The sequence below is a fragment of the Botryllus schlosseri genome, chromosome 14 (assembly GCF_051294905.1).
Source record: "Botryllus schlosseri isolate E-star chromosome 14, Bs_hap1, whole genome shotgun sequence".
In the NCBI taxonomy this organism is placed as follows: domain Eukaryota; kingdom Metazoa; phylum Chordata; class Ascidiacea; order Stolidobranchia; family Styelidae; genus Botryllus; species Botryllus schlosseri.
Window position 1 is genome coordinate 16,401,423 of NC_137249.1, and position 26,558 is coordinate 16,427,980.

Genomic DNA, 26,558 nt, shown 5'->3' on the forward strand with positions numbered 1-26,558 from the left:
CGTTCTTTCATTTTCAGAAAGGGGTGACAATATTAAGAGCAAGAAATCGAGTGACAACACATTGCGCGAAGAAAATTTTTACTTCGTATAAATCTGTCGCAAATCATTCTGCTTTATTGTAATGTACGAAGATCTACCAAGATGTGACTGGTTCATGGATCTGCCAATGCGTCTGAACTGATATTTTAGTCATCAGATCTCAAGTGTTGCGGCTAGACTAATCAAATTTTTTGTTGGCCTTGCAAGTTCACAATCTGTGCAATCCAATTTTGAAAATATTACAAATTCCGGAAATTAGGTCGCGGGCCACTCAAAACCTTCTCACGAGCCACGGGTTGGCCGGCCCTGGATTAGACACTATGAACCGATCTTAACAACGTAGTTACTCTGTCTCAAATAAGCTACTGTCGCATGCAATGTCGAATTACATGGTTGGGTGAGCGTAAAATATGCATTTTGACAAATGCGAGGACTTTGCAATCGGGGGTTCAATTTTGACGAAATCAATTTCGGTCTATTCAGAATCAGATACCAAACCGATACCTAAATATATATGTAGCTGAGAGCCAGTGGATGACTATATGTTGATTTGACTTCGAATCACTAGAAAGAAGCCATTCACATCTTTGCAATCGCGAAGGTCGATCGTTGACTAATAACAGAAAAGAGGCAAGTCCAAGTGTCTCCTCCTGTATGCAGTTATTTTGCAATCATCTAGCAACGAATTCCCCCGGGTTCAATTGTGGTGTTGAAGATTTTTGCTGTACATCACGTATTAAATCGTCCACCTCCCTTTAAGGTAAATTGGGGTTCAATAATTCTGACTTTCTTGGATATACCGTCAATCAGTGAAGACGCGACTGATGTGAAGCTTGTACAATGTACATCCACCATCAAGTTCCCATTAGAATGGCTGGGAAAACACGCAATGTAGTGGTTGGATCTAAATGTCCGAGTAATGTTAGCTACCATCAATATGATCCTGCCTCTCTCTGAATTATTCGAATGGAAAATTACATACTTCCTGCCGGAGCCCCTCTACCGACCTTCAAGATAACATCTACAGCTGCCACATGTTACATCTGGAGTCCAGCCCATATTTTGTACGCCTTCCAAATGGGACCACGGTTAAGAACCACTGCAATTTCACTTTCGTGGGATAGTAAGCACTGGCTTCCTGTGACTAGCACCGTTATTTGGGGTTCAATTCCTGCGAATGAATAACGTATTTCTTCTACAACCCACTCTCTTTTTTTAAACTATTTGTAGACATCGCGTGCAAGAGAACCAATTGGACGTTTGCACGTTTCCATCATATCGGGTGAATATTTGATAGATCAGCGATCTTTCAATTGATCAACATACAGCTGAAGTTATAGGTGCGTCTTTGAAAAACGAGGGCACCAATTGCTGCCTCCACCCCAACAATTTCAAAACTACCCCGGGCGGTGTTCATTGTTCAAGCACACTGTAAGAATACTGACTTGTTTTAACCTTGATTTATGATTAGGACAAGATAATGTGGTTATAATCCAGAACCATATTCCATATTCCAGCGCTGTAGTTGAACAATTGTACACATAGATTTTGTAATGCGTATTTATGTATTTTGTTTTATTTTTCCTGACGGCAGCGGTTGCTGAAACATGACACAGGCACAATAAAATCGTTGCTACTGTCGTATTCATGTCCATCACACAATGGTAGTGAGTTAGTCAACTCGTTGCGTCATGCATGTTTATTACCTGGCATCCAGCAGAATGTTTGACGAGACAACAAACCATGTGTGAAAATGATGTTTTGTCCTGCAATCGTGAAGTTCTGCTTGTGAGAGGTCACAGTGTTTCTGGACACAATCGCCGGTATGCAGACCGGTGTTGGACCGTGTCAACACTCCGGCTGGCCCGCCAAATATATTACAAATTTAAATCCCAATTGGACAAGGCAAGAGGCTGAACCCTTGTCCGTTAATTAAGAAAGGAAATCTAAAAATTTGAATTCATATGGGCTAGAGCAGTGTTTCTTAATCTGGGATCCAGCGCCCCCAAGGGGCGATTTGGATTTTTAGGGGGCGGAAACGCTCAGGGGGCGAAATGGGGGTGCTGGGCGCATGTGGGCGGTATGGGGGCGCTGGAGAAAAATAGTTCTTTATATCCGTGAGTACTCATTGCAAATTAACATTCGACCAAATCTGTTAAATATCTATATTTTTCGCCGCGCTTCCCACGAAATATACACTGACAATGTTTGCAATCTTTCCATGAAATGCAGAGGTTTGTTATTATTCATGTAAAATATATTACGCGTAATTTTAGTTGGCCTATTCCCTGTTAAAACACTTCCGTCACGTTTGCTCGGGTTATTTTCCACAAAACCAGACCTAGGCGATTTTTGTAAAGGGGCACAGCAGGAAAAAGGTTAAGAACCACTGGACTAGAGTGTTAGACATTTGGAACGTATTTTCTGCATGGTGTCGGAATATAGAGTTCATGGTGTATTTTGAGCTTATCGTAGGCTACGTCTCAATGCTGCAAGTGTACTACGAAACTGTTTAAAAGTAGCCTACATCTCGTTTAAGATCAGTGATATATATGCAGGGCAGGGTTGTAACCAAGTCACAAATCAATCTCACTTTTATAGTTTTGATTCGAGTCAAGTCGAGTCATTTTCAATTCACCACCGAATCAAGTCCGAGTCCAAGTCATTGTGTTGATTGTTCAGTTTCGTCGTAAAGTCTGCTTAAGTCCACTTTCTATGACCCTACTTAGTGATATCGAATGCTTCGCATTCATAATATATTAATTTTACATACTTTTAGCAGTTTCCTAGAGCATTTTCAATTACCAGTACCGATAGACGAAATACCAGTAGTGTGATAACTTGTACTATTCTTCGGAATTAACAATGAAATGCCTGTCTTGGTATTCCGAGTATTGAGGCGTATGACTTGGTACGGGCCATACACCGTTACTCTAGTACGCAAGCTAAGTCAATACACAGATTGAACCGAGTCGAGACGAATCATTTTTCGTATTTCAAGAAAATGAGTTGAGTCACGGCGAGTCACCACACATCGCGACTCGAGTCGGACTCGAGTCGAGTCATAATTTGCGGTATTACAACCCATGGTAAGATGAGCAAGGAAGAAAACTTTAAAGCAAAATTGTTTTAATTCTTCAGATACAATTTTGCGATATTTTACTGCAGAGGTAAGTATAGGTTATCGATCGCGACCCAAACATGGGACGCGAAGAGTATACATTAGGGTCGTGACCGCACCAAAGCGATCTTGCATTATATATGTAATATTTTATGTCTTTCTCGCAGCAAAATTTTAATTTCGCGCTGTAAGACCATGGTGATAGTGGTTTTCATTTGAATCTATATTCATATGCTTGTTATGGTATCCTCATCCCAATCCCCACTTGTAAGTTCAGCACCGCAAGTCCCCTATTCACGTATTATCTTATTATTTTAGGCTCAAACTGACTGGGAAAAATAGGAACAATGTAATGATAATTATAAGAGTCGCCAATCACATTGTTGGCCTATGCCTAGTCTGTGTCAAAAATTGCAACCAACGAATATGATAGAAAATTCCAGATATGAAAGTGAAAAAAATCATACGACATAGTAAGGGAATATTAACAATATCTCAAGTTTGATTATGCAATGTGCACGATGTGAATGAATATAACAATTCACATCTTATCCTCCAGTATTATTGAAGAAATATGCCATCTGTCCCATTCTCCTTGTTCGGGCAAGCCGAAACGAAAAAACTTCCTCACCCTTGCGGGAAGGCGCTTATTATCCACAATCGGAACAAATAACTTCGGATCGCACTTCGCAGGATCATCTGGTCCTGGCCAACAAAACAGTTTCATTGGTCTGCGTAGGCCTACGAATGTATCAAGCGAAACATATGGATCAGTGGTTCCCAACATTTTTGTCTTCACGAACCCCTTTTCGTCCGTCAATGCCCCCGTGGACCTACACATAGTTCAAATTTGGTTTAAATATCCTGGAATCGTTGCCTCACCATTGCAAATATTCTGTATAGTCTATAGTAACGCTTCCGACAACGCCTTTGAGTGTGACCGCAGCATGAGACATACCAGACCTTCATTTTCTACTTCAACTGGTAGTTTTGACATGCCTTGGAAATCACTACTACAATTTTACTTGTAATTGGGTGGAAATTAATGACGTGGTGATTTACCCAAGCTTAGAAAACCACAAACAGGGTTTCATTCATGTTGAATTAAGGACCATCTGTAAATGCTTCTCGGATCCCCAGTTGAGAACCACCGATTTATATGGTATTTAGATATCTGTACCTGTAACCAATGACAACGGATATCCAATAATTATTGTCCCGACCATGAGTATCGGCATGTTCATATTGTAATTTAAGTTGAGTAGATTCTGAAGGGTAGAATGTCTGAAAGAATGAAATGCAATAATGCAGTCGATGGTCGATGAGTGCGTAAACCTATAAGTATTAGGTCATTCGATTCTAAACTTAGGTCATGGCATGATATCAATATGACGATAAACGAAGTAGGATACAGATCGGGTTGCGTTTAAAGAGGAGTTTTTAAAACAATGGAAGCCTGTTTTAAATTTTTTAAAGCAAATTCCATTTCAAAAACTTGTTCTATCGTATTGCAAATTGTAGATGAATATTTGGATGATAATAAAATATATTCGTTGGACCGTTTAAAACAGAGATCGGGAACCTATTTTGCCGAAGGAATCATATTAATCCTATACTTTTAATTGTAATTCCCAAGAAGTCGTATAATAATATCAGCCAACGGTAACGTCACGATTGAAGATTCATAACGTCACGGTGGCAGAGAATCGAAGTTAGCCGCTGTCAGAATTCGCCAAACTTACTAATGCTATTGAATGAAACTATGGCTGAGGAGGAAGTGAAATTATTGGTGGAATTGGTGAACCCGAAGACGAACCAAAATACATAAATACTAATGAAGCCCTAAAACTCTTTCGTGTCGCGTGCATAATGTCTGCAACAGGGAAATTTTGAAAATCCCTCCACGGCGCAGGATGAGCTATTTTTATTTTGGATAACATTTAAAATAATGTGGAAAAGATCAAACCTACAGTTGTTGCTCTGTACAGCACAGTCTGCCGCGGACTCCACGCAGCAATATTGTCGCCTGCCAATACTTCTTTATTACAAGAACCATCCTCGAGCATTCCATGACGTGCATTCTCGGGAACCACCGTATTTTAATATCAGAGGCTGTTTTTCGTCCGCAGGGACTAACGACTAAAACAACAGAGAACAAACAAAAGATACACAAGGGTCATGACTAAACATGTTTGATTTAAATTGATTTTTGTTTCAAACGCAACCCAAGGCATAGTTTTGCATAGAGTGAAGACCTTTAGAAAAAACGGCACTTACTCAGGGCCTTGTGATGATGTCATTAACATCTCAGTAGATGCAGTTGCGTTCGCAACTTCTGTGATGTTATCGTAGACACAGCCATACGTGAAGGTCGGGAGGAGGGCGTCTTGATACGGATCCTTCAAAAACTCGTTTCCGATGAACAGGAAGACTCCGAACGCTACGGTTATTACGAACGCGAACATAGCCCCCTTCAATAACAGCATTAAAATTGAATAAACCACAATTATATTATAAGTTACGAGTGCTATTTCATATACAATCAGGGATTTAGTTACCTCGTCACATCCTTTATCTTCTGCAACTATTCATATTACCCTGGATTTTCCGAGAGATATTATCGTCATCATGATAAACAGTGTATACCCATATGTAATATATGCTACGGGGCCATATTTGAACAAAAACAGACACATGAAGACCAAATACGATACTAGAACTACTAGAAGCACATAGCTTTCTGGGTATGTCTAGTTCTCTGTATACAAAGAGCACACACTTATTCGCTGTAATTATTTCGAATTATCTCTAGGATATTCCAAAACCAAAGCCAAGTCCAACGGTGGATTTCCATTTCATCGCGAATATGGGCAATGAGCAAAGACTGGAAAGGTAATATGTTTTGATTGTCATCTCAAAAAAGTCTGAATACCGACATAGATACTCTTACGACTGTCAATTAGCCAATACCAACTACATCTGCCAATAGCGCGCACATACACGCACACTCGCACAGTGTATACATTACCCACACACTAACTCCATTTCGTTAGAATAGTGCATACCGCCAGTGAATCCCAAATATACAAGCTCTGTCATGGACAAATGATTTACCCTACTTTTTACATTGTCTATGTTCCCGATACTCACCAGACATGGGGTAATCGCGATTAGTAATCGTAATCGATTGCGACGATTACAGCATTTCCAAGTAATCGTAATCGCAATCGATTACATTCGAAAAAAATCCGAAGTAATCGTAATCGTAATCGACTACTTCACATATTTAATCGATTTCTTTGCGAAAGAACGATTACTTTTATTTGTGCAAGGACTACGAAATAAAATGAACATTGAACATTCGTGAACCAGAAAGAGATATTATATCAGCTTACAGTGACAGCACAGACGTCTGATATTCAAACGCCACTGCTCATTATTACGTCAGAAGTATTAGCTTTGCTGTTCCTTGCGCAAGAAGTAAATAGATATTTGATGAACATTGTAGTAGGATTGTAAGAACCCCCGCCATGTTATATATCAGGTCATCAAAAATACACTCCAGACGCCACTGCCTCGCAGCAGGATAATAATCACCACTTTGCCTAGTTTCAAATAGTAACTTATATATTGATGTTTGGTTATGCTTACTTCAACGTAGTTTGACTGTTACTGCTTGGCGAGCAGTAGGCCTATATACGTACGTTGTACCTACGTACACCGGACAAAGATGTGTGTAGGCCTACTCGTCAAACGAAACATTACGATTTCCTCAACGAAGCATTAAAAATCGACAGCTTCTGATATATATCAGAACTGCGCCGTTATATGCCGTTTATCTTAGCGGCAGCTTGCAGTATCTGTATCAACTGTATTAAGTATCTTATTCTCATATGACTCGAAACAGGCACCAATTGCAATTCTTAACTCAACATTGGGACTTGTCGCCAAAGCCTACCGCTTATGCACCATGCAAGTATGGGTTGTAGCTTGAACTAGGACGAAAAAAGCAATTAATACCCCACTCCAAACGTAGGTCTAGGGCCACCATAGCGTGGCCAATTTTCAAGTTGATGACTGAATTTCGTCAAGAATATCGATTATTGCATTATATTGCTATTCATTTTTAATATTCTCTCAGCTCCCAATGGTACGGCGAGGCCAAACGTAGGAGACTAAAAAAACTTTCACGAGGCGCACACACAAATTGTCTGGTCTTCAATGCTCTGTGGGTACCCCCGGTGGAATTTGTATTGTGCGACTCAGATTGGAAGGACAGGACTATTCGTGACGCCCCCCTAGCGCGGGCATTGGCAATGGACACATACGCAAAGTCTCGGTTAAGGTCATTCTTTAGTAGCACACTTCGTGGAGTTGCGTGTTGGCCGAAACTTCATATATCTTTTGGTGTGTCGTGGCGCGGTAATAACCGACACCGAAATGTATTCTATATTCTCATAAATTATGCATGCTTTTTCTAGGGGAGAAGTATGCATTTCAAAATAAAGCTATCTAGAGCAATGCTTCTAAAACTTATTTCGACACGCCCCCCTTTATGACAGACAAAAATTTCGCACCCCCTAATCGTGATATCAAAAAATAATGAAAAGAGCAATCAGTATGCTAGCAATACCAACGGATAGTTGGATGGCATTGAAGGCAGTGGCCGTGGATGAGAGAATTCTTAATTACGAAATTTAGACAATATACCAAGCAATAACCATGAAATGAGGGTAAATAGCACACAGCGCGAAATTTTCGAAAGTTAACTGCGGCTTCGCGCCTCCCTTCAGAGGCATTTCACGCCCCCGGTATAAGAACCACTGATCTAGAGACAATGAATCGCGAATCTCTCGAAAATACTCTATAATTTATGTTGATTTACGACATACTTTTTTCAGTCCCCTTCGAGGTCGCTGCCAACCCTACTGGGGAGTTTGGGGTTTGGCAGTAACGGTCCTCGCAAGAGTGTAAATTGCCGGGTGCAATAAATCGTCCCCTATAAAGTTGGACAATGGGTACAATATGACATAACGAGCAAATGAAGTATCATTCATGAAGAAAGCTGTTTTCTCATTAGGTCTTTACATCGCAATCCTCATATTGTCTTCCAATATAGCTTCTAAGAGTAGTTCTAAGAAGCAATATCAATGTAATCGTGATTACTTTTCCAATGTAATCGTAATCGTAATCGACTACATCCTGATTTAGCTGTAATCGCAATCGTAATCGTAATCGCGTAACTCCGAAGTAATCGTAATCGCAATCGATTACATTCATGATGTAATCACCCCATGTCTGATACTCACGCAGTGTAGATTAGCTGTATCTTATTATCTCGTCTCACTTTGGCATTCGTTTTTGGAATAAAAAAACCCAAAATGAATAATTCAGTGAGAGGGCCTAGGGTGATTGAAGTGATGGTCAACGCAAGCTGAAATATATTCGACGATGAAAAGGACGCGACAATGGCGATCGCCATGGTAATCAATCCCAGAATTGCGACTGTAAAATGCGTGCAATTATTACAATTACATCAACGGTTTATAATATATGAATCAAACACAGTACCTGATATTTTCCCGACAGTGACCTTTAAACTTTGAGATTTTCTTATCCTTGTCCAGAAATTACACAGAAAATCGTCAACGACATTTATTGCAGTGGAATTAATTGCTGATGATACTGTGCTGTAAGGAATAGTAAACTGCACGCAATGCGCGAGCCGGCGACAAATATACTTCAATTACCTTAAGGATGCACTCGCAATATCAGAAAATACCGGAAATGCCATCGAAGAGGTTCAATGCAGTGTATGGTACGAGTTGGTCGATCCTATCAATTTCACCAGATTGGATAGGGTCGCAAGTCTCGTAGAGAGCGTAACAGACGAGGCCAATCGTAGTAATTGCTATGATGAGCAGAGCTCCCGTTACCATATTCACAAAAGATGCCCTGTACGTAGTTCAGAGGATTCGTCACCCGTAGGATCAGTATATCTAATAGTGTTTCTATCGTATTTAACCATTAATCCGCGGAATATAGAGTTTCAGCCTATGTCCAGGAAATACAAAAATATCGGTGGTATTGCAAGGGCGTGAATTGCTACACAATAAATGACATTTACACGATGTGTGTGGGACCCGTCAAATAACGCCTACTTACCTCCCTGGAAAGACATTAAATACCCCTATTACTGATGCTGCTGCCCGCGGAGTCATCAAAACTAGAAATTTGTCTGCGAGCCACGCTCCCTTTATGATAGTGAAAAATTCCGTGCCTCCCTTATCGTCATATCACAAAATGCCACCGGAATGCTAGCAATCGCAACGGATAGTGTGATGGGATGGAAGGTTATGACTATTGATGAGAGAATCGTTAAATACGAAAGTAGGACTATGCAGTGAGCAATAACTATGAATTGGAGTTAAAATCGTCCCCAGCGCGAATTTTTTTTTTGGCAGTTGACCGCAGCTTCGCGATCTACTTCACGCCCCCTGTTTGAGAAATACTATTACAAAGAATTGTCATTCAAAAGTTGTATGATGATGTCATAATTGCTCAAATATTTTCGAAAAAAAATAGTATAGCAGGGGTGGGCAACTTCTCCAGTCGGCGGACCGACGTAGAAAGAATACTCGTAAAACCCCCTAATATCCTGGCCAATGGCGAAATTCTTGCAAGTGCACCGTAGTCGAATCTAGGAGAATACGAGGCTTTGCAATAAGTTGCAACATAAATTGAACATTGTATTGGCAATATTCCACCATGTCTCTATGTGTTTTCGAGGAGCTGGAATTTTTATCATCTTGGTATTACTAAGTGGTTTCTCATAAGCATTTGGCAACTTTTGAAGTTGTCGGGAAAGAGACATTGCTTCAGGGGCCGCAGTATGACGCAGTATTGCTGTCAATGAGTAATGATAAAATATTGGCCCGTTTGAAGGAGAACCTTACTCTATACCTATACTACACTAAACTTGATCGACGACGGACGAATTGGTAACGAGCGCACTAATATCGAATTCGAAGGCAGTGGGTATATTTTGTAAAGAGTGGATTTCTGCTGATAAAGTCGCGACATGTGCTCATTTCTGCAGTTACATCTGGACAATTCGCACCATTTCACGATTAAATTGGACTGTATGCTGACTTGATATTAACGAGTGCGGTACCGGTATTAAAACATCACCTCACTGTTTCATGCTGTATCATGTGTACAATGTAGATTGTACATTCTATGTTATGCTATGCTATGGCATGAAGTAATCGACAGACGACACGAAGTAATTGTTACGTCACATGACTTTGCATACCCTCACAAAATGATGGTTCCTTGCGACGGCTACTGCCGAACCGTAGTTCATCATAGAAGAGAGCTCCGGAGCTGGAGCAGTTTAAAATTTACGACTGCTCCAAAGCCCTGTTTACAAACACGCTCGCCTGTAAAGAATGAGAAGGTGAGTGGGGCCGATGGTACAGAAGCTACGCATTGATTGAGTTATCCTGCGCGAAACTGTAAAAGCCCGATTTCCCGGCACTCTGCCACATGATTCAATTAACTCCATCGCGAGGAAGATTTCTGTATCTGCCACGGAATGTGATTATTCAAGTTTCGCAGTTACTGTGAGGAGTGATTAGATCAGTGGCTCTAAACCTTTTTGACGTTGCGTTACCATATCAAAGGGATAAAAAGTTCGGTACCCCAGCATTCGATAAACTTTATGATGTTTCAGCATTACCAGTAACGATCTATAATAGCACGAATAAGCTGCAAACTGTAATGCATATCAGCAATCGTACTTCTTAAAATTTTCATGTAGCATTTGTGCAAATATAACTTGTAGCGATAATATAGCAATAATATCGTTGAACAATATATACCCGAGTATGAATAATGGGTATATAATTCAGTTCTATACGGAAGTTCTCTACCTGCAAGAGTATCTTCAATATTAACGCGGGAATATGTTATTGGAAGAAAAGCTAAAATTCAAAAATTCTGTAATGCATGTTTTCCTAAACTTTGTCCGGCGCGGACCCTTTGAGTTATTTAGCTCTCTATGTCTTCGCCCAACACTCACGGTAATAAAAGAGGACGATTCGCGAAAAAAGAGAACATTCGGGCGTCCTTCGCTGACATTCCGGTTTTATTGAAAAAAGAGGACAAATCCTCTTTAAAGAGAACATAAGGTATCCACAATGAAAGGGGATTTTGCACGCTAACGTTGTCAGAACAGTAAAATGTTAAATCACGGCGTGCATATATGTAATGGGCTATATACAACATTAAAATCACAAAATCTCGGGGCCCAAATTCGCACAAATAACGAAGAACAATTACCAGTTAAATAAATCTGAGCAGTCAACTATTTTAGGCTAAACTGATATTTATACACAATCCAATACAATCGACAAAATAATGGCACATTACATCCTACTAATTCCGAGCTCAAATAATGTACAAATAACTCTATGAACTGAATAATAAAGCGGCCCACTGGAAGAAAAATGACCATAAAACGTTGCGGACATTGTCGCGACCACGATGACCAGTGAGTTTGATGACTCAAATACAATCCAAACAATTTCTCGTGTGGCTCTGCGAGGCTTATTAACCTCCTAAAATGTCATATTTGATATTTACGACGGATTTATATTCACAACACAATGACTGATGACACATTCAAAACTTATGAACTCGTGTAGTTTACTCTTTTCTTTCCATTGAAGTTTTAACGGCGCGCGAGTGGAAATACATGAGATGAGTGTTTGTTCTCAATGAGACAATTTAATATTACAAATATTTGGAAAATTATATATAATCTGTATATTTCATATCATAGACACAAGGCAACAAACGATCTATAGATCTATTGACACAAGGGAACAAACGCAGTGCGCTATAACATTATTCCTGTAATGTGCGATTGCTAGTCACAATTAAACGATTTGATTGTTCGGGAACCATTTTAGAAAGGTTTCGATGAAGTGACTGGAGTGAAATTCATGATGTTGGCATCTTAACCACAGCAACCCGATATACAAAATCAAGTATAGGGTTTATTCAAAATGTACCATTATGGTGATGAGACCGCGTTCGCAGGATAATTATGTGCTCTGGCATAAAGACTCAGTGCCTTCCGTTAATTTGAGTTACATTATGGAATGTGACTATATTTCCATAAAATGATTCCATATTAGGTAACATTGTGGTGCACCGGGGTTGTAGTGATTCTAGTCTCTATTTTTCGGTGACTCCACTTGACGCCTAAACAAGGAATATGATTCAACTTGACGTGAGTCAATTCGTGTATTGACTATATGCCCGACTTGATACATTCTATATGACTTGATTCAAGACATATATTTTGACAGCGTTTGTCAGATGTTTTCATTTATTCTCTCATAATTACTTCCACCCATCAGAACTAGAATTGTATATGACGCAAAAGTGGTAAACGGCCAATGTAGAAATTATCGCATGAAATAATGTCTGATATGGTACAGAAACTTGTATGGTATGTAATGAGTGAGTTGGGTAAGGAATATGGAAATTTCCCTTCCCACACCACACCACCTACGTCCCGCTATTACCATTAGACACACATGAATTAGATTAGCTAACAGGTGATTTTCGCGTACCCCGATCCAGGTTAGAAACAGTCGTTTGTCAGACCGCCCCCACAGGCTGGCTTCGGAACCTTGAAGGGTTTACAACAGAGGTTATCAAAGTATGTGTCGCGACCCAAACATGGGCCGTGAAGGGAATAATTTTGGGTCGCGACGGCACAAGAGCGATCTTATAATAGGTATGTGATATTTGTGGAATTTCGCGCCTCGCGCGAGCTCCTGTGGATAGTTTATACAATTATCCGAGGTCACTGTGTGGGTACTATAGCCAACACGCGAGACACACAGAAAAGTAGTTACTACAATATGGCTTGATCGTGAAAATGTGTCGACCTTTGTGTTACACAAATTGACGAACGAGTGCGCTCTCAACTAGCCGAGCCAAGCACGTAAAATTTTCAAAGTTTATAAATGAACTAGGTCAATAATATTTTTACTTGAGTTCATTGCGGGTCTACTGTATACCGTCCGCTGGGCTAGTTTTGCAAGGACAGGATTATTCGGCATCCGACATATCGATATCGAAGGTTTCCGCTAATAAGTGACAATCATTTTGTGCTTACATTTCATCGTCGACGATCTTTCTGCGAGCGCAAACGCGAAAAGACTTTCCCTCGTAATTGCGAATAAAGTTAGACTCAATCGCCTAAATTAGGCGTTTTTTCATTTTCAGGAGAGGGTAGGCAACCAAGCAAAAAATCGTGTGACAATTGAACACGCGAAGCGTGAAGAAAAATTTTACTGCTATTTTAGTTTATTGTATTGTACTACGTTTTACTAAAAATGTGACTGGACCGTGGATCTGCCAATGCCTCGGAACTGATCTTTTAGTCATCAACATCCCAAGTGCATGGTCGCGGTCAGACTAATCATATTTTTGATTGGCTTTGCAAGTTCACAATCTGAGCAATTCATTTTTGGTTGTATAGCAGGATTACGATAATTTATTAGGTGGCCCGCGGGCCGCGGGCTGGCCATCCCGGATATAGACAAACCCATTCGATATTTTCAGAGCCGGAGACGAAGCAGTGGTAATAATGCAGCTCCGGAGCTGGAGCCGGCGCTAATGTATGACGGAAGAAAGCTCCGGAGCCGGAGCTGGAGCAATTCAACATTTACGGCTGCTCCAAAGCCCTATGGTTGACCAAAACCTTGAAGATTGATCTGTCGGATCACCGAAATGGTCGGTACCGGCACAGTTAAAATACTTCACCCCAATTTGAAATAGCGTGCGACAGAAATGTTTCATAGAGCTGCGTTGCGTACAACTTTCGTCTGCGCGTTCGCTATTTCATATACTTATGACAATAATGCATTCTTCTTGATGCCACATCACGGGGATGGGATACCTAAATCTAAGGCAACAAATTAGCTGACACAAAACGAACAAAATTATCGACTTGAATAAATCCGCCCAATGCATATTGCTTATTGCTGATTTGCAAAATAATTCTGGGCCTTAGCGTATAACTTCGCACCGCATCTCTTACTCCCTGCTTTGGTGCTGCGCATACTCGACGGGTACATGGACCCCTGGTTCAGAAATGCTGGTTTATATGGAAATTTGAATCCAAGAAAAGGGATGATTGTCATTCTACTCCTACGAACTAGTGGTGCCTGTTGCCGACCAGAAACATGGATAACTGTGATCTCCTCAAGTATAGTAGCCCATGGAACTATACTGAATTTTTAGAACATTGCTTGACATATCAAGGTATTTAAATTGTTTATAAACATATTTCCATCCCGTCGCTACTGCATTCTTGACGCAGACCTATATTCATGTGCGGTGGTAGAGTAATCATTGTCTGACGAGAAAAAAAGATATACTTGGGTGTGTGATGCCAAATAATTCTTTGTCTTCGGATACTCTATATGCGCATCGCTTCAATATGTAGGGCTCTTACGGGTACAAAATAATATTGGATATAGTAGGAATTAATGTAGGAGTTGTTATAACTAAACCCCGACCGATTATCGGTTCGCCGATAATATCGAGTCGATATCACACTTTGAAATAATTATCGGTATCGGCGATTGGAGGTGAAAAAATATCGGCAATTTTCGTGACGTCACAACATGGTGGTAGTGAGTCAGAAACCTACAATCCTTGACCGCCAGAGTGGGAACATTGCTGTGTTTCATATAGCTTACACTTTCAAGGTGTCCAGATGCAGCCGTAGTTCTAGTTTATATCATGTTCGAATATGACAATGGTTATAAAGCTGTTGATATAAATGTTCTGCAGTTTTGAAAATGCGCTTTTGAGGTAGATTCTACCTTATTTGAATATCGGCTGAATATATCGGGGTTATCGGAGAAGGTGTTGGATATCGGTTTTATCGGTATCGGCCCAGAAATCCAATATCGGTCGGTCTCTAGTTATAACATCCTCTGTTTAGACATTTCATTGAACTCGCGTCGTTTAGGGATACCAATCTCTTCTCTCTTTTAGTTTTGAGCGCAAGGCAATAGGTTAACCGAACGCAAACCGTCTGTGGAAGAGAAGGTTGACCTTTTTTGTTATTTTAGTCAAACTACCGGGCGATCGGCATTATGATCGTACTTTCCCCCGAAATTCCCTCTTATCGGAAGTGTCATCGTTTTCGGATCTTGAAATATGGTACCCTAGCGTTCTTATGAGTCACATCTTACGAATTATCACCAAGCATGTACTCTGATTATGGATACTGTTTCCATAATATCGTATACACACTGGGGCATGGATGGAAAAAAAGCCAAAAACGCTTTTCAATGCAACCGCTGCCGAACCTAAGTTTGAAACTATTCATTCCGGATTTTTGCAATGGTTCAATGAACTATCAATGAAAATAGACCTGTTTATTTTCAATTTCATGTGTATTATCATTAGGGTGTCATAGGCCGGTATTTACAGAGAACCTTTACTAAATATGCATGATCAATAGAGGGCTGTCCAAAATTTGGGATACCTTTAAAATGCTACGTTTTAGTGTCTCCTTCTATAGATTATTGATAAAAAATAATGAGCCCGAAAGAAGCTCACAGAAAAGCCGTTAAGATTTCGGGCAAAGCGTTTGAAAATAGTTGCCCAAGAATAGGCGTGCCACCGACTATAGAACGGCGAGAAGACTAGTAATCACATAGCCACGGCTCTTGATTGGCTAATCGGCTATGCTTAAATGATCTCGACAGCAACAGCTTGCTGATTAGGTGTTCAAGGAGTCTGCTACCGACGAGGATTCTGAAAGCGCATTGTTGGTAGGCTTCCAGATGATGATTTAAGATTAATTCAGGACATGTTGAGGTACGAAATACATGATGAACAAACAGCAGCTGCTTCACAAATTTCTACAGCATGGCCGCTTTATTGTGAAGGAAACGGCTGTAGCCTACATGCAGCAGTGATTATGAGTGTATAATTCGTTACGACGCAATTGATGAGTGTAGCAAAGCCTGCATCTCATGTAAAAAGAGTAATGCGGCTCTCCAATTCCACGGACCTACCTGGTGCATTACAGTATTTATTATCCTGTTTATATTTATACAGGCCTACTTTGTAAAGTGAAAAAGTTGAGTAATTGTCCCTACGCGAAGAAATTGATTAGTCCAAAAGTCCAAAATAATCGATTACGATTACTCCGTATTTTTTTCAAATATAACCTTTTTCCTAAATGTGATATTCGTAATCGATTGCGATTACAAATCACGATTATCCCATATCTAGCTCACTGCGAAGGCTGTCTATATAAAAGCCCCGGTCAAATATGACAACAAAGTCGACAGCAAAGAAGAACATTAGACGCGTTGAAATGGGAGCGATCGATGGTGAATCAGCACAAGTATCAAAGTCGTCCGAAATATTATAAAGTCGAATACACTGAACATTAGTAAGTCCATAGTGTCCTATATGGTGTCGACACAGGCAAATCTCACGCCTCAGTGAAATTGTATCGCATCACAATCTCCATTTGGCTACAGGCAATTTGACGGTCATTTTTGACCGGCTTGCCGAGCATTAAATTTGGTAAAACGGGTATCAATCGAGAGCTGACTCTGCACTGATTACGAAAATATAAATTTTATTCCGCTCGGGGCCCTGAAACTCCCACAATCAGCCTCGAATTTTTCATTGTTTTGGAGATTGGCATTGGGACACAACAATGCTGTCTGGCGAAACGAGAGAGAAGCTCATGACGCAACAATGCTGTCTGGCGAAACGAGAGTGTAGCTCAAGAGAAAAAGGTCCAAAAAGCATTGCTGCGTCCCAATGCCAATCTCCATAACAATGAAAAATTCGAGGCTGATTGTGGGGGTTCCAGGGCTTCAAGCGGAATAAAATTTATATTTTCGTAATCAGTGCAGAGTCAGCTTTCGATTGATACCCTGGTTTACCAAATTTAATGCTCGGCAAGCCGGTCAAAAATGACCGTCAAATTGCCTGTAGCCAAATGGAAATTGTGACGTGATACAATTTCACTGAGGCGTGAGATTTGCCTGTGTCGACACCACATAGGACACTATGGTAAGTCCTTATTATTGCGCATATGACATATGCATGATTGCATGTGTGACCTAAACAAATAAACAAAAACACGTGCACTTATCATCTACACCTGACCTCATTTACACTGTGACTAAAACCTCAACTTTGAGAACACCACCGTTTTGTACAAAAGCAACAGTATAGAGATCAGCATACGCACATACGCATCTGAAAGTTTTGAATGAGTTTCTAGATACGCAATCGGCTCGCGAAAGGATTTTAAGCGGTCTGAAGAGAGTTTCCATTCATTCTTAAATGATAATGCCGGCCACGGCCGGAGAAAGTTGGCCATGAAACTACATGTTCCCTTCGGGTCTTTATACATTTGCGAGCAAACAATTTGAACCATGAAAATGAATGGACAAATCTGCATTCCAAGCTATATAAAATATATATAAAATGTGAAATATAAGCTCTTTTTTGGTATTTTGGGTATATGCGTAAATTAACACTGTCTGTATATTGGCCTACGCACAAAAGCGATGACCTGGCTCAGTTATCTTCAATTTGTCAAAGAGATGGGATTCCTAATTACTTGACTTTTTGGGTTCAACCCCAAAATATTCATCCGCATTTCATGGGCCCCCTTGGAGGGTATAGTCCTTATTACTGCTATTACCACACCAACAGCGGCAGTTGCGCTTTTCAACCTGTGAGCTAATGAATTCCGTAAAGTTGTGTACTGAGGACGACTTTTCATGTTTGCGCACTCCCACTCTTCCATTCGCTCTCGCTTTCATGCGTCCACTTGCGGATCTCTGTTGCCGACTTTAGAGCTCCACTCACTCTTCTTTTGGGCTTTTCAAAACGCGGCGTAACGGCGGGACTCGAACCACGAAGTATTGGTGTCGTGACAGTGTCGCACACTGCGTCACTTGCTTACCCTAGAAATGTAGTCCGCCGACCCCTGATGGGTTAACGAACCCCAATTTAAGAATTTTGCTTCACACAATTGTTTTTTCTCTTCATAGAAGCTGCTTTGAATTCTTTTTGACATTTATTTTCAAACATTTTCATACGAGCCTATATTTTCAAAAAGTCGGTTTTTTGGCATATTCAAAATTTTACTCTGGAGGTTTTCCATCTGGTTCTCGAATTTTGAAAAGCTGAGGACTGCAACAGGTCAACAGTTCCTCCAAGTTTCACCACTTATTAATGTTCCGGTTTACGATGCAATAAAATCCCTATCCTCTTTTTCTCTAAGAACCAATCGTGGCGTATTTGTGTTGAAGGGTAATAAAATGTCATTTGTTTCGCCTACTCTAGTTGAAGTCGTCGCCAGGGCCTGATTACCATTACAAGTGCAAGGGCGATATAGCAACTATATGAACGAGGGATCCAATGAATACAGAGTCTTCGTCAACTACTAGGCCATGACCCGCAGATTGACAATCACTTGACTAGACCACCTGAATAATGTATTATTATGTTTATTTACATCTCAAACTTGCTGTGGTACAAAGTTATGAATCATACATTGATAATAATTGAGTACCGATTATGCAGGATGTAAGCCAGGGGTGGCTAACCTATTTGGCTAAAGGGCCACATGAGATTCACGAACCATTGCGCAGGCCACTTGAATGTTGATGACCTTTTCTTAGTCGTCCGATAGGAGCGAACCGAATTAGCGAACCGAATTAGGTAACGTTGAAAACAATACTTATATTACTACGCTTCGAAATTGATAACAATTATGTCATGAAAACTCTGTGTGCAACTGTGCACTGTGCAGTGTGCATTCATGTCCTGGTCGCGCGAATCGCGAAATTTTTATCAAAGCTAATGAATGAATGAATGCGATCAATAAATGTGTTACTTGGATATATGGGGGGGTCGGCATTTAGACATAGCAACATCGAAGGCTTCGGTGAACATGCTTCTATCATTTTGTGGAAACGTTTAATCGCCGACGATCTCGCAGAGAGCGCACCAGCGAAGTCGCACGTTGAACGACACGTTATCTCCTAACTGCGAATATAGTTCGATTCAATTCTGTAAATTTCGTCTATTAATAATTTTCAGGAGTAGTGAATAGTAAATGCAAGAAATCGAATGACAATAAATCATGCGAAGTTCTAAGAAAAATTTCAAGTCAAATATATCTGCTACAAAATAATCTACTTAATGGTCATATACGAAGATCTGCGATAAATGTGGTTGGTCCCTGGTTACGCCAATGCGACGGAACTGATGTTTTAGTCATCATCAAATTTCGAAGTGAGGCGAATCAAATTTAGTTGCCCTTGCAATTTTACCTGATGTTATAACTAAATTCGAGAATTACCTCGCGGACCACACAAAACCTTCTCGCGGGCCAGATTTGGCCCGCGGGCCACGGGTTGCCGACCCTGCTGTAAGCCAATGTCACAAACATACGTAGTTGAAAATCGCCAGCGACGGATAGGCTAATAGCAAGATACGTTAATGAAAGTGAGAGGCATCATAAGGAAAAACGATGGTAGTTTTACACTTATCTCAAGTTGGTACTGTATTCTTTCACATATGAACATGTGCAAAAAATTCCGAGATCTCATCTGGTCGACCGAGTATACGCCATCAAATTCTAGCCATATTCCGAAACGGCTACATATAGCTCGAGATACCGGAATTCTGTGCAACGCATTAGCCAGTGTTGGGATCAAGTCACTACCTTCGAGTCACGAGTCATCTCGAGTCATTGCAGATTTTGACTCGAGTCAAGTCAAGTCAATAGAATTTCAAAGGTGACTCGAGTCAAGTCAAGTCACTCGATTTTTGGAGGTGACTCGAGTCAAGTCGAGTCAAGTCAAGTCAAGTCACGAGTCAAGTCACAATTCAAGTCAAATTGAATTTTTAAAGCATGAATGATGATTCAAAGTCATTACATTTTGCTAGCTGTGTGAAAGACGGATTAATTGATCATTTATCTAGAATCAAATAACGAATATCTAGTTAAATATACATGCAAAAAGACAATGTATCCCTCACGCACACGTATAGCAATGCTAATAAAATAAGTGAGTAACTGTACAGCTACATGCTACAGTACGTTATTATCAGCCAAAATATTGGACCTAATGCGAAGCTTCGAGAAGTTGAAACAAATTGATATGGTACAATAGCCTATACACTACCCATCTACACATCCGTGAGAATATAAACGCCCAAACTATATTTGTTCGATTTAAATCATATAAGAGGGTTGGTAATGTGAGCACTGCGCAACGTAAGCATTAAGCCGTCTAAGAAACAGAGACATATTGCTATTAAGATTAATCTTCTACTACTACTTCGACAGCGTAAGCTGTGATCGTTCAGTCTGCGGTAAATTTATTTGTGACCTAAGAATGGAGGATCAGTGGAACGTAGAATCAGTGAGTGACTGGTTGCTCTCACAAGTGACACCGGCGTATCTCGAACAATCCGAACATACACAAGATACAGTGATTTATTCGACACCGCTAACTTGATGACTTGAAATTGACTCGTAAATTTTACTCCAAGTCACGAGTCAACGTACATTTTTGAAGCTCCCAGTCAAGTCAAGTCAAGTCATTTTTCCAAAGTGACTCGAGTCAAGTCATACGGAATAGTTGACTCGAGTCTGACTCGAGTCAAGTCATGACTCGAGTCATCCCAACACTGCATTATACCACATGGACGGGCAACTTTCCCAATCGTGGGGCCGTTCAAAATCTTATCGCGGTCCGTATGTTGCCTATCCCTGCATTATATGAACGGAACTCAGTTTGCTCATCAATAGCGTCAATGAATTAAATAAAATACTCCAATTATTAATTGTATAAACATAATAACAATACACGAAAGGAGCTTGATTATGGATTTTTGTCTGATGTGAATGAATATCACAATTTACATAATTTACATTTTATCCTCGAGAATAATTGTAGGAATGTGCAATCTGTTGTTCCATTCGCCTTGTTCGAGTACGTCGAAACGAAAAAACTTCCTCACACTTGCGGGAAAGCGTTTATTATCCACGATCGGAACAAATAACTTAGGATCGGACATTTCGGGATCAGCCGGGCCTGGTTAACAAAATAAAATCCAATGGTCTACGTACGTAAATTAGCGAAGTACAAGCGGTATTTAGATGTACCTGTTACCAATGACAGCGGATATCCAATAATTATCGTTCCGACCATGAGTATGAGCCCGTGCATGTTGTAATTTAGATTGTACAGATTCTGAATGGTAGAATGTCTGAAAAAATTCAGCATAATAATCTACATGCAATGCGTTTGCCGACCAGTTCACGTCAAAGCTGAATGACATATAGCGGCCTATGAAATGTTTAGTATCGTCTTTCAGGAAGAGGGTGAACTTATCTATCGGTACACCAACTCCGGTGTTGAAGTTAGTGTAGAGATATGTGTAGTCGTATGTAGTGATATGAAGTCGAATAGCTTCCGGCAGTGGTTCCCAACCTTTTTGGATGCCGGAGCCGCATTTCAAATTTCGGAGTAGGCTATTTAAGGAGCCTCGATTAGAAAATTTGTGACGAAAATTCAAAGGTAGCTACAGCCTACCTCAGGATGTCACCATCACCCTAATTCAGTGGTTCCCAACCTGTGGTACGCGAAGGTCTTCCTGGTGGTACGCAAGTAGTATTTATTTTCGACTGAAGAGTTATAAGTTCAGGTCGGGTTGATTTGGAGTTATTTGAAGCCGTCGTCGTCGTGGGTAGGGGCAATCCCACCAATGACGGCCTACGGGGAGGACATCAAGTCGTAAAGCATTGGGATTCTTACCTAACCAAATTCCGTTTTAATATATTTGACCACAAGAATTCCAAATGGATCCACTACAGAAAACATATACTGCGTTTTGAATGGGCTGTTCCTTTTCTCTGTAGCTGCCTTCGGCAGCTTAACACGGTGGCAACATTTAGACGGCCTTAGGCGCACGTAACTTGTGGGTGGTAGCCTACGTGAGCACTGCGTAAAAGCTCGAAATGGTACGTGCGTGGGAAAAGGTTGGGAAGCACTTCCCTAATTCAAAAGTATGTACAATAGACATAGAGCTCTATAGATTCTATATCGGTTATTTTAGCATTTGTAGACGCAGTTGGCGAGTGCTATTACATTGAAATAAACTGAAAATACATATCATTACTACAACATACTATTATGTCGGTATGTGGTAGCTCTTCATAAATTCCGGCATTTAATGCACAAGTTTGCGGAGGATTATACCCTGAGTAATATTGGACTTATTATAATATAATTTATACTTGCCTATTAATATAATTTATACTTGCCTATAAGCCGTAATTTTCATGGCAGCAAAATTGTGTAGAAATTTGCTCTTCACAGATACGAACACAACGGCAAATATATCCTTATTGTCTGACGGGTATTCATTCATACATCCATGCGTTTGACACTTGTCTGCAAGAATTTTCTTGGACGGCTTCAGACATAACTATTACCCCTCGTTTTAGCATTCGTATATAGAAATTGACTATAACTATTCACAGAAACAAACAACAACTGTCGTCATGTTATATTTTTGTGGCATAATTAGAGGTCAATCAGAGCCGCAGGAAGGCTACCTTGGAGCCGCGGTTCGGAATCACTGCACTGCAGGACCTATTTGTAGGCTACCATTATCTGCGACAATATTCGCATTTTGCAAATGATTGAAATCTGTGGAAAATGCACAATGCTTAAATTATAATGTTAATGAAGAGTGAAATTTATGTTTTTATATGGAGAACACATGTTACGGTATTGTAATATTAGTTTTTACAGGAGAAAATATGCTTTGTCGAGTCCTTAACTCCAGAGTAGTCATTGTATGGCTTTGACACTTGTTCCTTTTAGTGATTCTGTATATCACAGTTTGACAGTCGATGTCTACATAAACACCTATATCTGGGTATCTGGACTCAAAACTCGACCCGCGGGATATCAAGCGAAATGACGTCGCATACAGCTCTGCAAAGACTGAGGAGTGAGGAGCCTTAATAGACGGAGCTTACTCAGGGCCTTGTGATGACGTTGTATACAGCTCAGTAGTTGCAGTTGCATTCGTAGCGTTGGTGATGTTATCGTACACACATCCATATGTGTAGGTCGGAAGAATAACATCTTGATACGGATCCTTCAAAAATTCGTGTCCGATAAACAGAAACATTCCAAACGCAACGCTCATGACGAACGCGAATGTAGCTCCCTTAAATAACAACATAACAATTGAATAAATTAAGATGAAATGATAATTATGTGTGCTACTCGATACTTTCAGTATGTACGTCAGTTCCTGTTCCTACAGAAACCACTTTTAAACTCCTTAAATTCCCCACTACATATATCACCGTAAAATGAAACAGTACATGCGAAATAAACCCTTATGTATGATCAGTGACACGCGGTGAGGTTCATGGTTGGCGAGGCACTCACCCCTGAGTCAGATTTGCAAATATGTAACACCAAAGGGTAGCTTATTGAATTGGCTATTTGCTTTTTCATATTTCATCAGCATTCTTCACACGCATCCATAGCTACTTAAAGACATGGTGACATTGGCCGTTATCACAACTTCATACTGTACCGTCGGTTCACAAAGACGATAACCGATAGCGTATTGTTAGAGGTGGTCAGTAACGACGTGATATTTATACTTTTTCGAAGTAGTCTAGTAGTTTTCCTCTACTTGCAATGCTTACTCAAGTAAATTTAATTATCCGCTACGTCTACTTCTACTTCATAATATTCAGTGATTTGCTTACTTACTTTTGTCTATTTACAGTATGTCAAGTAGACGTATTATGTTCTTCCTCTGGGAGAGATAGAGATAGAGACACTGAGACGGAGTAATTTAGGGGGTGTTTTCATGGGGTGCCAACAATAATTTTATTTTCACAAAAGATGAGTCAAGTACAGAATTGTCACCGTGCTTGGAATGACAAAAGTTATCACAGAGTGAGGATGACCTCGATCTGATTATTTCGTCTCACCTTGGCGTTCGTCCTTGGAATAAAAAATCCCATAATGAATAATCCTGTTTGAGGGCCTAGCGTTATTGAAGTGATGGTAAACGCAAGCTGAAAGATATTCGACGATGAATTGGACGCGGCGATGGCGATCGTCATTGAAATCAATCCCAGAATTGCAACTGTAACATGAGTAGTTATATAGATCGGTCGTGAGGTGGCAGGGGCTCTTATGGGCGCGGTGGCACGGTGCCGCGAAAACTCGTGGTGGCACGGTGACCCTTATGTCTTATGGCTGCGGCGGCACGGTGCCATTGTGTCTTATGGTTGTGGTGGCATGGTTACCTTTTCGGGTATAGGCTGCGGTGGCACGGTGACCCTTATCTCTTATGGGTGCGGTCGCACATCGTATGGAAAACTCGTGGTGGCACATCGTACTTTTGGACCCCCCCCCTCTCGGTCGCACATCGTAATGCGTTCTTATGGGTGCGCTCGCATATCGTACTTTCAGGTATACGCATCTGTCGCATATCGTATTGAAAACTCGTGTTGGCACATCGTACTTTTAGGTATAGGCATCTGTCGCACGTCGTACTTTCGCATGTCGTATTTCGCGTATAGGCGGTGGTGGTGACTCGCCATGTGTTCTTATGGGTGCGGCCGTGAATCGCCCTTTCGTGTATAGCCATCTGTCGCACGGTGTTGAATATGTATCAGATAAATAGTCATGTGAATGTACCTTTGTTAATGTGTATATCGTAAATTATTATATATGATGTAGCTCAGTCGTGACAAATGACCGATCGTGTTCTAAGTCTTTCCTCGCTATTGATCGCTAGCTGAATAGTACTTTCAGATCGGATTATTCGCACCTTGTATACCGCTGTTTCGCACCTACAGAATAGTCTGCTGTTGACAGTCGTGACTTCACCGCGATAGCGCAATTTTCGAATCAGTCGCATGGTAATGTTTTGCTATTTAGTTTACCACAGAGCCGGTGTAGACGACGACGATTCGAATACCAACAATAGCCGCGTTCACATACTAACACTCCAAAAAGGTGTGAAATATTTCCTACGACCACTCACAAGATAGCACATCAGAATAGTCATCTCTCGTGGTTTGATGTTACAAAGATAGGGATCACGCACAAGTAATATTTTGGTAATAAGTTTGTCACATAACCGGCGCTTCCAATACCAACAATAGCCGCGTTCACATATTAACACTCCAAATAGGTGTGAAATAGTTTGCAAACCAGGCGATCGCTGACAAGATAATGTCTCAGACATACGCGACTTGATGTTACAGGCATATCGATCGCTCACGCGGTGAAATTTTCGTAAGCAGTTTGTCACAGAACTCGTAAAGATTTAATAAGTAACGAATAACAGACCCCCAGTGTCGGTAACTTGAATAGCGACAAATTGTCACTTATTTCTACTCTAACCCTAATCCTTTGTGAAGTGTACGCTTATTCAAAAAGGTGCGAAATAATTCTAAAATCCTACGATCGCTCACAAGATAACACCTATAAGACATAACCATCTCTCGTGACTTGTGGTTACATACATTGCAATCGCTACAATGTAATATGTTGGTAGTTTGGTGCAGAACTGGATTTCACGAGTCTGATATAATATGAATATTACCTATTAAGTAATAAGCACCGAATAACAGAACCGTCGCAGACGGTGACTTGAATATCCAAGATTTGATACTTTTCGCGATCGCTATATGTTTCACGTTCACTTTAGTTGTATGACAAGAATCATGCGAATATTCAAGCAATGTATCAATTTGACAACTTGAAATGAAACTTACTACACAGCTCAAGTTGATTCGTATCTGAATGTGTTAATCCGGTACAATTCTAATTAATTTGAGAAATCTTTTTAACGTGATCTTTTGATTCGATCGTAACCTGAATATTACTGACGCCGACTTTCAGTCACATTGAATTATTCACACATTCGCGCCGCTGTTTTCACGCCTATAGAATCAATACCAACTATAACTCTACAAGAATCAAGAATCACAAGTATGTGCATTATACAGTTATTGTCGTTGTCAACTTCAAATCAAACTCTTGATACAAACACGCATCTTATCACTTGTCAACTCTATCATGAAAATCCTCGAACCTGTATTATTAAGAATGTTATAGTACGGCGTCGGAATCCACTCGCGAGATGTACTAAAGGTAAATTGAGATCACCCAAAATGAAATATTTGGACTTTGACATAGTCTGAATTGCAATAGATTGACAAACATGACTACCAACTTTCAACCCATACATA

At 40.4% G+C, this 26,558-nt stretch overlaps 1 protein-coding gene across 1 annotated transcript in view; it reads right to left on the reverse strand.

Moving 5' to 3' along the window:
• Positions 1-3,448: 3,448 nt before the first annotated feature.
• LOC145456441 (sodium-coupled monocarboxylate transporter 1-like) overlaps positions 3,449-26,558 on the reverse strand; it is a 37,974-nt gene continuing 14,864 nt past the window's right edge. The window contains exons 2-6 of the mRNA XM_080334563.1: positions 8,732-8,845; positions 8,508-8,665; positions 5,438-5,631; positions 4,341-4,444; positions 3,449-3,865 (exon numbers count right to left, since the gene is read on the reverse strand). Of these exons, the coding sequence (XP_080190689.1) occupies positions 3,702-3,865; positions 4,341-4,444; positions 5,438-5,631; positions 8,508-8,642 (597 nt within the window). The 5' untranslated portion in view covers positions 8,643-8,665; positions 8,732-8,845 and the 3' untranslated portion in view covers positions 3,449-3,701. The remainder of the gene's footprint in view (positions 3,866-4,340; positions 4,445-5,437; positions 5,632-8,507; positions 8,666-8,731; positions 8,846-26,558) is intronic.